The following is a 15,051-nucleotide window of genomic DNA, read 5'->3' as shown; positions in this document are numbered from 1 at the left end:
TACTGATTAGTAATGTAACATACAGGGCTTGCACCTCTTGGTCCTCCCCCCTGAGTGAGCATGCACAGACATGGTGAAACGAATGCCACTATCACAATGCTGCCTTGAGTTTTGTTTTCACATCACCTGGATTTCAGCTTCAATATGGCATGACAATCCATCACCAGGCAAAAAATATGTTAACTGTAGAGGGAAAAGTTCCAGCTTGCCAGTATGACAGCTACTTTGTTTCTCGCTTTTTTTAAGTTTTACATAATTACCTTTTAAGAGATCTAGAGATGCAGATATCTTGTGTAGGTACCATTACAGACCTGTTACTTCTCTCCACTCCCTAACCTGGAGGACTGAATTTATACGCTCTGCAAGTGAACGTGAAAAGAGCACCTATTCCATTTTTATGCCATCTGTGAAAATTGGTCTTTCAAATATGTTTGTAAACATGTTTTCTGCAAAATGTGCTTCATAAAAAATTCATGGGGATGTAGTGAGACTCACAGACTGTATCACAACTGGTTTGGTCTAACTCACAGAACTCCCCTGTAGCTTTGTAATTTGCTAATACTACAAATATTCCAAATTGATGCCCTGTTAAATTTTCATATCATCCACAGTCACATCTCTTTTTCCTAAAGATGTCAGTATTTTATAAATTGTTAAGCTTATATCAATATTGCTTCACAGATATAAATACAATTATACATCTGTGTTTACACACATACGCGAACAGCTGGTCAATTGCAGAATTTTTGGAAATTACTCAGAAGTACTAGAAATTCTATGATGTCTCTTACATACACCAAAGACCATAAAAATAATTATAGACTAGCGTTGATTTCGACGCTTATGATACATCACAATGATTCATTCAAGGCTGATTCCCACAATGCTCCAAAAACCCAGGTAATCAATCATTTTCTGCAGCAGCACAGGTGCAGGCTACAGCAGAAGTATTAGGTGTGGAACCTGGCGCTAGAAGTACAACAGGCTCAATGCCAGCCTAAGTAGAGCTGCCAGACTCTGTTTAGTAGCTATATTCAAATCTCATACAAATGTTGGTCTTCCATTCCTGTCGACAGAGAAAGTAATCTAAGAATTTAAAACTTATAGACTGCCAGAAAGTAATCTAAGAATTTAAAACTTAAAGTTATAGACTGCCACAAACAGACTAACTTTCCCTGGATAATACTCTCATCACCTTAAAAACAAAACCTCAAGCTTGCTATAATGACATTTTAATTAAATCTTACAGAACCTATTTTATCACATAACATTTTCATGTTACTTCACAGATGCAATATATTTTCCCATTTGTTACACTGTTTCTCCCACACCCACTGTACATTGTGATACCAACCTAATTTTGGATAAGAGCCTGCATGCATGCATATGCTTAACTACATTCACATAACTCATGTCAGTGATGCAAGTGCGCTCAGAATGAAGTTAAGTAAATGCACCAGTGTTCCAAGATCCAAATTCTCCTGTTGAAAAAGCCTTGGAGCTAGGACTTTGAATGATACAGCTGAAATTCCATGCAGTGGTCTTTTATGAAAACAACAGATTGCCTTCTGAAAAAGCTTACATCCTCCACTACAGAAACTGGTATAAAAACCTATCAACACAATTCCAAAACTGATAGTTCTCCCACTGCGCAGCAGTGAGAATACAGCAGGGCAGAGAGATGGAAAACATAAGGAAAGACTACGATAATCTCTTTATTCTTCGTGGTATACCTTGATAACAGAACTCCTTGAAATAAATATAATAACAGAGACCACATACCTCTCCTTGCACTATTTCAAGTACAATACACAGACACATAGGAAAAAAGTCCTTAATTCTGAAATACTTTCAAATAAAGTCTCTTCATTACGTAAAGGGAACAAAAAATTCTCTTTTGTCACACAACTGGACTGAATCTGCAATCAAATGGAGTAGGAAAGGAAATCCTTTATTTATTATCTTAGTGTTTGAAATAAATCAATGTACAAAAAAAAAGGTATTTGTTACAGTTTTGAAAACATAACTACAAGGGTTATTTATATTCTTATGATGCAGAAGGGAAAGTAAAGGTTACCAAGGAGAAGTATCATTAAATGATGACAAAGTATTCCAAAAATGCCACCCACGATACCACCAACAAAACATATTTTGCAACTTGAAATTCCTTCCTGTTCCCTCTGATATCACTTACAAAGTCTAATTCTACACCTGAAGTCCTAAATGGAGATTAACTAAAATAATTCAGGCCAGAGGAAAATTGACAGAAATAGGCTACAAAGCTAAATCAAATCTAACCTGCAGGATTGTGCTCCTTTAGCACACAAGGTATGTAAATATCTCCCAAACACCTTTTCTAACTTTTACAAGCGTTTTTAAAATCATCTCCAAATTGACCTGTGAAATAGATTTGCTGACATTTAACAGGGGCATAACTGCTTGCACTTGTGTTCCAGCCAAATGAGTCAAGATCTTTTAGAAAGAGGAAAACTAATAAGCCTCACAATATCAATTTATGACAGGTAAATAGAATGCAAAAGTATGTCGTAAGAAAGAGCAGCAGCAGGCATGATTCCTCTATTTGTTACAAGCAAATAGGCGCCTTCCTTCTGCCAAGTGTAGACAGAAAACTACATGACTCCCTCTAATTCGGGGCTGCAGTTTCACAGCTTGTGTCGTTTGACGTATGTGTGCTTCTACTCACTGGAACTTGGGGAACAAAGTATTCATTATTAAATGTGGGAAGGAGAAAAAGCATGAATGATAGCTGTTATGTTCACTACTGTCATCAGAAGTAGGTTCACAGCAGCAGAAGCTTCAACAGCTTTAATTTCTGTTTCTGGTCATTCAAAGCCAACACAACAGAGTAGCAGAATAGTGTAACACAGGGAAAACAGAAGAAAAAAAAAAAACCAAACCAAAACCCAACCAAAACCCAAGAAACATTTTGCAAGTTCATTGTGCTGTCCAAGTAAAAAAACCCCTGTTTCACAGTTGTATTTTTTCCTAATTGAAATTATTCAAAATTAAATTTGTATTGAATATAAAAGCCAATACACTTGATTTAAAGCTTCTGGAGTATGCTTCAGAAATTGCTGTCTCCTCAACAAAAAATCCTACATTTAAAATATGTACAAAGTGATAGTCTTACTGGCAAAGTAAAATATCGATGAAGTTAGGTGTCTGTATTATGTACATCACAGCAGTGACCTTGTTTTTTACAATGAAGTAAATGAGGCATTCCCAAATTTTGAGCATTAGTGTTTTATTAGCATTACTATTTACTCTTAATATTTTTATAAAACATCTAAGAAAAGTTATCTTAAGCCATGTTTACCAAACTTTTAATAATATCTTAATCAGAAAAACTTATATTTATTTATCTCTTTGGCTTTTTTCTGTACCAGTGGTAATGAAAGAAAAGAGGGTGTGTTAAAGAAAAAAGCTTCAATTACTATGCAAAAACACATCTTGAAGTTGCCCAGTAATGTATTAAACCAGAACAGTGAGTAAAATGTTATTTTCCCCCAGGCACAAGGGCTCATTTTGCTGCCAGAAACAATCTAAAACAAACTTCTACGCAGGCTTTGTAGTTAAACATGAAGAGATTTAGCTGAAGAAAATGCATTATAGAGGAGGAAAGACCACAGAGACTAAGGTACACTAGCTATAATTGCATAATGATTATAACAGTAAATTCAAAGAATATAAAATTAACACCTGTGGCATGTAACTAAGATAAAATGAATATACAATAAAAGTTAAAAATATGTGTATCTCTCAGTTGAAATGATAACAAAACTGATGTCATAATACTTATTAGAATTACACATCACTGTGCAGTCTATTAACGGTTTCTACAAAGTGCTTACATAAGTGGCTACTTTATACATTGTTCATAATGCAGTATTTTTTGCCCAATTTTCAGTAATCCCTTGAAAGCCTGAAACTAAAATTAGTTCTCCTTCTAAAGCAGTTTTTCCCTGCAGTGATTTGTGATTGTAGGATTGGCTTTTAAGTGTTGAATTACTAACTGATATTCAAAGTTTTGTAGGGCTTGTAAGCAACAAATAGTGAGAAAAAGTACAATACTACAGGCATATCGATCTTGAAGGCATCTCTTTAACTGCATTTATGCAGTTAAATCACACTAATTTAGTAACAAGTTATGCTCTGAAAGACTGACTGGATCTCCATATTCATAACTTCTTGAAAACCTAGCTTATTTTATCGTGACATAAAATAATCTATAGCCAAATGATTCTGCAGCTTTTCCTTATGAGACAACCACTGCAGAAAATAGACCATTTTTCTTTTAACTATACAAGACATTGGTTTATACACCAAAATCCAGGGCAAGCCTCTGTAAACCTTACCCCTTTGAGAGTGTGACAGTTTTGTCTACAATGAATTTGAAATATGATTTACTATAACACTGCTTGAAACTGTGAGGCTTTAACCAAATCTTAAACATATACATAAGAAGGGGAAAAGAGCTTCTGAACAGATAAAAGTAAAATCTTGATTCTTATATAAAATGTTATGCATTTTAATATGACTTTTTGCCTGATTTATGTAAAGCTTTGTGTTTTTCATTTTCCCTAGCCTGTCACATTGTAGTGATGTATGGTGCATTTTAGCATCAAGTTTGCCATGAGCAATAAAGTCACTGCCCCCAAAGAAATATTAATATATTATCACTCTTCCCCACCATGCCCTGCTCCCAAACTTTCTTTTATTCAGCCTATTTGGTTTTGCTTCATATAGTTAGTTGATATCCTTTTCACAGTCTCCCATACAAATATTTAATGTTTTATTTTTGAAAGAAATCCCAAACTACAAATTGACAGGATGAAATACAATTTACTTTCCAAGGCAAGAATGAGGACATCATGGAAGAAAAATGTACAGGTATTTTATCTGTTTGGAACAATAAAATTAAAAGAGTGGGGGGAAAAAAGGCAGGATCTATTGAAAGAAATTCAGGAAATGTAGCTGCTTAAGAGACATGAAATATCAAATACCAATATAACATTCTATAACAATCCCTGCACCTAGAAGAGGTTCAGTGATCTTCAAAGTGTGGAAAGAAGTAGGAAGACCTATAAAAAGATGACTGCAACAGTAGTAGGAAGATCATGAGGCACTCTCTTCAACAAAATACTAGTACTTATAGATGCTCAGGAGGAAAAAAAGTCATTTTACCCACAAAATAATGAAAAGAAAAATAGAAAAGTGCTGACAAATACTACGAAAAATAACTTCTGTTTTGACCTTCCTAACTCTGCTCACAGAGAAGTCTGCAATATTTAAATCACTTGATTTCCTGTTCCTGTTCTGCTCTTTCCATGGAATCATAACCTGAGAGACTGAATTCCAATGAACTACTAATAATTCCCTTAAGATCTTTGACCAGGATAATCTCTCCATGATGTGAAGTCTTTCATTAGATGTATCTTTCATATGGAAAAAATAAAAGAAAACCCAGTACGGTTAAAACTCAAGTTTTTAAATCATCCACTTCACATCAGAAACAGCAAAAAGAGATGCCACCTCCCAGCAAATCAACACTGTTCATACAGTTTACTAATCCAGCTGTGTTCCACACTGTGGCTGGCTGTGCTACACAGGTTACACATGTGCTTGACTGAACCACGTTGGCTGATCACCTTGAGGTTTCAAAATGAAAAATGCTACACAAATATACTACCTCCATTCATTCATTTGACACAAGGTAGCATTTGTGTTGAGTTTTTCCTTATGGCAAGTTCTGAAATTCAAATAAATATCTACATTGTTATTTGAAATTACACCCACATGAGAAAATATAGCTTCACTCCAACCTGTGACAAAGCAACATAAAAATAGAAAGCAATGCATATAGGTTTAAAGGAAGATGACATTTGCAATCTACTTGCCTTATTCTCCAGGTGTAATTTTAAAAAACGAAGGTAGGCCACAGGTGCAAATGCATCAGCTGAATGCACAACCACCTTGGCTGAATCTCTGAAATACAAAATTACTAGCATCAAAGATTAGTATATAATTTTACACGTAGACAATCCTTAGTTGCCATATAACACAGACTCCAAGGTAACTCAGTGAAAATCTACCAATTTCTTATTTAGTTGGTATACGAATCAAGAAAAAATAGTTTGCTATATGAAATCGTACTCTTGAACAACACATTATCTTTACTAATCTTCAATTTTCAAAAGGAATAAACTATACTTCCAGACAACTACTGAGAGATTCAGTTAGCTGTAGTCTATGAACGCATAAATGACATTATGTTTTACATTCTGAGACTAATATGTAAAGCAATCTTTTAATTTCATCAACAGAAGATTTTTTAAAAGTCATTCTTCTTGATTAATGCTCCAGGGATTAGTTCTTGAGGTATTAACAACATACAATATTTCACGCTGAGAAACTGACTGATTCGACCATCTTGCATCTGATGTTGAAGGCTACTAGACACAACTTTTCAATGCCAAATGTGTTGGTAACAATGATAAACTTCCTGTGTGCTGATTCAAATTAGTTAATTTTAGTTTTCATTCTTACAGACACAATCTGTCACACTGATTCACAAGAGGCGGTATCTGTTACATCCATCTGCATGGTTTTACTACTTAAGAAAAAGGTAGCTCTAGGAAACAAACATCAGAAGGTGAGAAACTCAAAGAAAACATAAGAGGAACTCAGACGCAATATGAGAAAATCTGAAAATTGTTATAAGTAAGGCTAAGGACACACAAATAATTTCCTTGAAACCACAGTGCCCTTGATATCTTCGTAGTATTCAATAAGATGAGATAAAAAGATTTCTAGTAATGCCACAAAAAATCATGCAAACTGGAAACAGTTGAAGTCTTGGCCAGATTCCACTGCTTTAATGAAAGTGTAAAATTAACCGAAATATCTCTTCTATAAAATGTGTTTTGGGCTTTAAAATATAAAAACTCCTCAGGTGATCATCATCACTACATTTCACAATAAGGATAAATACCTTTAGCATAAGAAGCTCCACTTCCCTTTTAGTAAACTTATAAAGTAATTTGAAAAACAAGCCTTCAGCTTCATTCTTGAGAGTTATTATAAAAATTTTTTACAATTAAAGTATCACTTATTCCTTTAAGATATCTTAAAGATAGTCCCTTAAGATTAAAGTAATTCTTTTCAAATCACCATGGTGTCTTCTAATTCTAACAGGAATAGGCAGAAAATAACTTTGGAAAACTTTAGTAACAGGAATACATAATTAGAAATAATAAAAAACAGACACCAAGGCTCCAGTAGCACCTGGTACCTGGGTATCCTCCGTGTCTGAGGATATTTTCAATAAAGATTCCTTGCTCGCTGTTCAAGTCCTATACGGGGAAGTCTGGTACTTTTCAGTGATGCATTAACTATTTAAAACTCAACTAACAGAAAAGCTTGTATCAGAAAGGAAAACCAAAAATTTACGGTTATTAAATGTACATGTCTGTTGAATTTAAAGAATACCTAGTAACTTTAAAAAATGTATGTAACTCCAACGTTAAAGAAGCAGTTCTGCTTGTATCCCTGCATATTCCAATTCACTAGTACAGCGCAACAGATGCTCAGCATTGATACCTATGCTATCTATTCAACAACTTTAGGATTTTTGAGTATTTATTTGTTGATCAATAAGTATCACAAATATTAACAGACCATAAATATTTCTTCTTGGTATGAAGTACATTCCTATGATACAGCTAACACATGGGTATTTGATGGGACCATAATTGATATCTAGTTTAATATGCCAATATTTCTCAGCTGATGGGAGACAATAGGTAGACTCTGTGTGCTGAAAATAGTATTACAATACATATCAAAAGAAAATATTTTTTCCTAACTACTTAATTTTCTGTCAGCCTTTCCAAACATACATCAGTGTTGTAACTGATAAAACTTAGTCTTGTTCAACAGTAAATGTAACGAATAGGTGGAAAGCAGAACAGTTTTGTTTGCATCCAGTGATAAGTCAACAATTAAAAAAAATAGGAAGTCCTGAACTTACATGTCATGTCCAGCTTAGAAAATAGTTAAAAAGAAAACACCTCAAAACCCCATCAAAAGCAGAGATCAAAATGAAAAACATAGATTTGAGAGACCCTGATAATTACATAAAGGCCATTTCCTGCTGCAAGACTGATTTTTGAGTAGGAACATGACTACATTAGGTGGTTCACGTCTGATTACGACGGAAACACAGGAATTGTGTTGAGCATTTTCAGAAGACTTTGGAAAACAATGAACTATAGTTGAAAAACTGTCTTAATTATCTGGTTTTTGAAATCATAATCATCCAACCTCTCAAGTGTCCTTGAAGATCTGGGAAATATCTAATCATTTTAAAACACTCAGTATCATTTTCACAGGACGAATGTAACAATTCTGAGACTACAATCAGTGCTCTCAGTACATGATTATCTTTTCATGTATACAGATTTGCTTTTAACTCCAAACCTAGAATTACAAACCTAAACACAGAGCTAATGGTAAGGTATGTAAATGCAAAATTATACTTCCCAAATATTCCAACTATGCCAATTTGCTTGGAAAAAAATCAAACTATTGTGTGTTCCATAAATACAAATGGGCCTTTATCATAAGAATAGATATTACATGGCATTCACATAGATGAGAAATATATCTTTATGATTTGAAGAGGTGTCAATCAATTGTACTTTAAATACCAGTGTAAGAAGGACAGGAAATGCTTGGTACCTCCCTCAAATATTGAGCATAAGAAAGCTGACAACTGGATTACAGTAGTTTGCCTGAGAAAAACAGATAAAAAACCATCTGAGTCTTGGTTGAATATTTTGATTGTAAGATCTTGCTTTCATTGCTAAATCTTGTTTATTTTCAAATACTTCACTCAATTTGCTGTGCTTTCTTTGTAAGGCATATTTTTTAATGAAGATTGAGAAGAATGGCAAGAATTCAATTTAATATTCAAGAGCAAAATTCAGCATATAGTCTTACATTAAAAAGACTCCACTTCTCCACAATAAGTAACGTATCAAGGCTATATTTTTCCTTTCCTGAACTAGCAGATTTCCTTCTTTTTCAAAGGATATACTGTAGAAGCATATTTTGTCACAAGTTTCACCCGATAAAAACATTGACCAGTGAAAACACTACCCAAAAGTAGTGTCATTAATGACAGGCATATTAGATTTTCTCCTACTGTACTGGGTTTACGTGGCAAGGTTTTGGTAGTAGGGGGCAGGCTGCAGGGGTGGTGGCCTCTATGAGAGGAGACTGAGGGCTGCTGAGCCCATCAGCAACACTGGTGGTTCTTCTGTGATAATACATTTTAAAAATGGTAAAAATACTGTGCAGCAGCTGTGAGAGGAGTGAGAAAAACGTGACAGAAACAGCTCTGCAGACACCAAGGTCAGCGAAGAAGGAGTGGGAGGAGATGCTCCAAGTGCCACAGCAGAGGTTCCATAAATCCTGTGGAAAAGACCATGGTGAAGCAGGCTGCCCTCTGCAGCCCATAGAGGACCACATCAGAGAAGATACCCATGCTGCAGCCTGTGGAGAACCCCATGCTGGACCAGACTCTTGGCAGGAACCATAGCCAGTGGAGATGAGCTCATGCAGAAGCAGGTTTTCTGATGGGAACTGTGACCCTGTGGGGCACTCATGCCGGAGCAGTCTGTTCCTGAATAACTGTACCCCATGGAAAGGACGTGTGCTGGAGCAGTTCTTGAAGAACTGCCCTGTGTGAAAGACCCACGCTGGAGCAGTTCACGTGGGGCTGTAGCCCATGGAACAGACCCAAGCTGGAGGAGGGGAAAAGTGTGAAGAGGAAAGAGCAGCAGAGATGCAGTGTTATGACCTGACCACAACCCCCGTTCCCAGTCCCCTTGCACTTCTCAGTAGGGAGGATGTAGAAGAGTCAGGAAGAAACACGTGAAGTTACACCTGGAAAGAATGGGTGGGAAGAGAAGGTGGTGTTAATTTTGTCTTTGTTTCTCATTATCGTACTTTTTTTTTTTTTTTAATTGGCAATAAATTACATTAATTTTCCCCAAGCTGAGTCTGGTTTGCCCATGATGATAACTGGTAAACCGTCACCCTGTCTTATCTTGACCTACAGGCTTTTTCGTTTTCTTCTGTTCCCCTGTCTTGCTGAGGAGGGGAGTGAGAGCAGCTTGTGTGGCACCTAGCAGCCAGCCAAGGTTAATCCATCACACCTGTTTTGTAGGCAAAAGTAATCTTCAATGTCTTCCTCTGAAACTTTCTGAAGAGAATGTCTTGGAGGAGTTCAGGAACTTAGGTACCTTGAAAATCCTGACAGGTTTTAACCTGTAAATTGTAATTCTTACAACTTCATTTAGGTTTCAAAAATTGTATCGGGATGTATAGCAGAACCACGGCTATCTAAACATTTGGAAACTATACTAGCATAGTTAACAACATGATTACAAAGTCTGTTTGTTTAGATTCAGTGTATATGAAAAGCAAGAATGAAAACTACAAAATAAATAAACTTGTAACTTGTTTCATGACAAAAAAATCTACAAAATATTTTTCTTTAGAAGTTCATAAAGTAATAGATTTCACCTGAATGGCCCCTCAAAAAGCATGTCTTTATGACACGGATAACGTAAGAGCTCAGCAGAGCTAATCATGCCAGAGACACACAATGCCAGTGTAGTTATCCAGTTTCCATTACAGAAATGTATATTTAGAACTAGTTGACTGATTGTTTAACAGTCTGCTGTGCCATATATTTATTATTAAATACCCGCCGATTTATATATTTGTCTTTTCCTATATTTTTTGTGCATTTAGTATTAACTTTTATTTTTATTTAGAGTGTTGCCAATAGAAATAAAGACAACTCAGCCAGACCATGTATGTTTTAGCTTTTCCTAGTTGCCTGCATGGTCATTAAGCCACTGATAGCCAGAAATACATTTAGAATATATTATGAGATATTCCTACTTAAACTGATATTTGGTTGATTCCAACCTAAGGGCACAATGTACCTTCCTAAGTGTTCTTTAAATTTTATGAAAAAAACTCCAAAAACTCTCTCCACACTACAACAACCAAGAACTTCTCATGAGATTTGATGTAGTTTTCTTCGGGCTGTTGTGTCCATGCAAAGAGAGCTTTGAAAAGGAGCACTGGGAAGTTATGCATCCAATTCCAATGAAGTCTCAGATTTTATCTGTAACATAAAAGGCCTCAAAATAGAAAGAAAGAATGTAAATTATCAAGCAAACACATTTAAGTGCAAAAACTGATAGAAGCGCATTTAACCTCTCAGTTAAAATTTAGTAATTCTTCTGAAGTACACTTTTTGTTGCAAGTGTTGCAATATAAACACTGAATGGGCCATGTTTATCTGGTAACGGGTAGTACTACTCAAAATGACAAAGTTTCACAAAATTCTGCCTCTGACACCTACTGGAATTAACAAGAATTTGTCAGTTTAATGGAAATCATATCAGACTTTAAATGCACAACCTACCACTTCTACCTAGTACTTGGTTCCTCTCAGAGAATCTCTTCTCTAAGAGTCTCACTTCCTGGCCCATACATTCATAATTCCATCCAGGAACTTAAATCCAGCTTAAAGATTTTACATTGTTACTTTCTGAATCTTCTTTTTACTAAAGAATTCCATAGCTTTCCAAATGCCATGCAATGAAGGAGTTAACAGCTCTTGGTTCTCTGTTCCTTATACAGACAGATCCCAGTCTTACAGAAAAATGAAAACAAATAGACCTTCACTATGAAAGTCTTAATCATGTCTATATGGTCCATAATCTTGACCCTCCCTAAGATGACTGAGTATCACCAATACATGATTACTAGTCTGTTTACTTGGCTAAGAAAAGAAACAGCAGTCAAAACATCTCATTTGAAGCAATCAGGCTTAGCTATTTAACAGAGTAATAAGACCCTCACATCATGACACAAATATTTTCCATATCCCACTACACAGATTTTAGCAGTTTATGTTAAAGGAATAAACTACTCGGTGTTAATGAGATGGATCCATGCAAAGTTTGTATTTAAAATATCCTCTAATAATTGAAGAAAAATGTTTATCGTTATCATTCTAAGCTGCTAAACTTAAAACACACACGCACACATACACACAGTTAACGGAACCCACAGGCTACTGATGTGGCAGTTTATCAAATGTAGCTGTAATGAAAGATAAATATTACAGGCAATTCGCACTTCATGAAAGGATAAAAGTGTCAGTGTGTAGGTACCAGTTTTACTGCAGGCCATAATCAGCAAGTAAACGAAAGTGCAAATGTCTAAAAAGTTTATAGCCCTCTATGAAGGCCTCGTCTTGTCAGGTATTGATTTAGGTTTTCAGAGGACTTTGCCAGTGTTAAACAAAGTGAGTGTTTGTGAACTTACAGGACATGTTTTCCCTCTGCCAACAAAAGTTGCCTCAAGGTAAATGTGAATATGTTCCCATTGCTTTAATATAAGGAAATGGAAGAAACTGTGCCTTACACAACTATTTTCTTCTTAAATAGAGGGCAGTCCAGAGTGAACGTTTCATATTCTCCACCTTCTCCGCAAACATGGACTCCATATTTCTCAGAAAGCTAACACAAAAGGGAAATTAAAATACATAAGTATTACATTAAAGCACTCTTAAACATATTTTGCTGAAAATTTCAATGTGCATTTTGTAAAAGACTACCTATTAAAAGGCTGAAAAAAACCCAAATAACATACAGAGGCTTCTTCGTTTCTTCACATGCATATTACAATGACCTAAAAATTACCACTATGCTATATTTTAAGTAGAACTGGCACTGTAACATTCAGATAAAGGAATGAATTCCCGGTCCTTCTGCCTCAGTGGACATGAAAGGTTGTTCAGACTCCTGCATTTGACCATCTTTCTTAAGCATAGATAGATCACTTCTGTGAGAAACTCATACTGTAAATCAACACAAGAAGTAACACTTCACATAGCAGTATACAATGAACACAATTTTTGGCAACAGATTCAACAACTGCATTCTATATTTTTGGTAAATATCCATGCTTTCAAAAAATTCAAACAAATAGAACCAATGAGAGTTTTCTACATCAAAAGCAAAAAGCTAAAGCAAGAACTAAAGAGGTAACAACATGCTGTTTCCTTTATAAATTTTACCCAATATACTTTCTGTATCAACATAAACATTTAAGGAAATTCCTGAAGCTCTTGATATCCCACTAAAACATGTAACTAGATAAACCAATACTTTCAAAATAAAAGACATGACTATCTTAATTATTCCCTGCTTTATAAACGAGCAGCTGTGGAGCAGGAACCAAAGTCCTTTTGCTGGAGAAAGGAGCACACAACAGCTGAATAGTTCACTGTAATTCTGCATTAATGTACTGTACTGATTGGTAGTAATCAAGCACCCGTACCATGCCTGAATATGGGGACATTCTCCCTTTTTCTGCAGGAGAAATTCATCTACTCATCAGCGGATTATATCTCCTTCTAAAGTGTCCCAGCACCAGCTGCTTCAAGCCAAGTCCTGTCCAGGTTTTCTTCACATGAAACAAGCATTAATATTCCGCTTCAAGTAGTTCACAAGAAGCCAAACTGCAGTCCTCAACTCCATTGCTAACACTAATGTTACTACTGGGAATATTTACTTAACCCCCTTATGCTTTCCCTTAGAGGAACAGATGCCCACCCATGACGCTTCTGCAGTCAAAGTAGCAATGCAGATCTCCGCAGCATAGAGGACACTGTTAGAAAAAGTGTGTCTGTGGGCTAGAAAATAATTCCAAATCTGTTGTTTGTTCATTTTTAGGCAAGCATGAGACTGGGTTATTTATACATCATAGGTCCAATTTTTTACATGGTTACCAGAATATTTGTGTAGCAAATCTATTTGATATATTCAAATGATACTGTATTTTTATTGTTGAAGCTTAATGTATAGTTTGTGTTACTTTACAGTTCTCTTTCAAAGTTTTTTATTTTAAAACTTCAAAGAGTGTTTACAACTTCAGCCATCATCTTAGCTAAAAAAAATAATTCCAAATTAGGTGTGAAAGAAGAAATACATGGAACGTGAGTGTATTCATACAATCAAAGACCATATATTAAATTTAAAATTCAATTAGTTAAACAAAAGGCCTGAATCCTCTTCAGCCTTTATTCTGGAGAAAAGTATAAATGCTCTGAGAAAACAATACCTTGGTAATGCCCTACATGACTGTTTAGTTGTCTGGTGGTGTAAAATCTAAATCCCTTTTGGAACATATATTAAATGATTTTTTCAATGTCTTGTTATGACAGACATTTTTCATTTTTTCTTTCACATTTTCTTTTAAAGAAAAGGAGCAGAATAAAACCTTTAATCAAGTGCTCATTAAAAAATTACACTCCTGACATAAAAGAGAACTCCATCTGTCAACAATGGCAACAAGGTTTCTATAGGACAAATACATCAAGAATAATTAATGTTGATGCAACAAGACTGGACAACCTCTAAAACAGTCAGTCAAAACCTTTTATTCTGCCTCTTCTTATAGCTTCCACTGCAAAAAAACCCTAAACAAAACTGTTCAAAAAATGAGAGAAAACCGGAAAAGATCTTTCTAACAGTAACCTTTCCACAGTAAACAAAAGGCATGACTGTCTACAAGTCACTTCCAAAAAATTGGTAGTTCTGCTTGTAAACACCAGTGCCTAGAACAATTATTGGCAATTAACATCGAATACTCAAAAGATGTGAGACTATTTCCTATCTTTGTTGAGGGAAATCCTCATTTTCAATGTCACTGTCTTGAAGATCATTCTTGACACCAATTATACAAGGTGCTAAAGGATTTTCAGTTCCCACTAATGTCAACAGGAACTGAGGATATTCAGCAGCTCATAGAACAGATCCTTAATGTTCATTTACCAAAGTCAGCAATATTTTAAAACTCTCATCAATGACACCAGAATTTTGCCTTTTAGTCATTTAGAATAGTAACATTTTTTGAAGACCAATTATTTTGTTTCAC

General features: G+C 35.3%; 1 protein-coding gene across 1 annotated transcript in view; it reads right to left on the bottom strand.

Moving 5' to 3' along the window:
- DPH6 (diphthamine biosynthesis 6) overlaps positions 1 to 15,051 on the bottom strand; it is a 206,830-nt gene that overhangs the window by 125,643 nt on the left and 66,136 nt on the right. The window contains exons 6-7 of the mRNA XM_009886923.1: positions 12,535 to 12,629; positions 5,919 to 6,006 (exon numbers count right to left, since the gene is read on the bottom strand). Of these exons, the coding sequence (XP_009885225.1) occupies positions 5,919 to 6,006; positions 12,535 to 12,629 (183 nt within the window). The remainder of the gene's footprint in view (positions 1 to 5,918; positions 6,007 to 12,534; positions 12,630 to 15,051) is intronic.

This window comes from Charadrius vociferus, unplaced genomic scaffold, assembly GCF_000708025.1.
Source record: "Charadrius vociferus isolate BGI_N301 unplaced genomic scaffold, ASM70802v2 scaffold14, whole genome shotgun sequence".
NCBI lineage: Eukaryota > Metazoa > Chordata > Aves > Charadriiformes > Charadriidae > Charadrius > Charadrius vociferus.
This window is presented reverse-complemented; position numbering and strand designations above follow the sequence as displayed.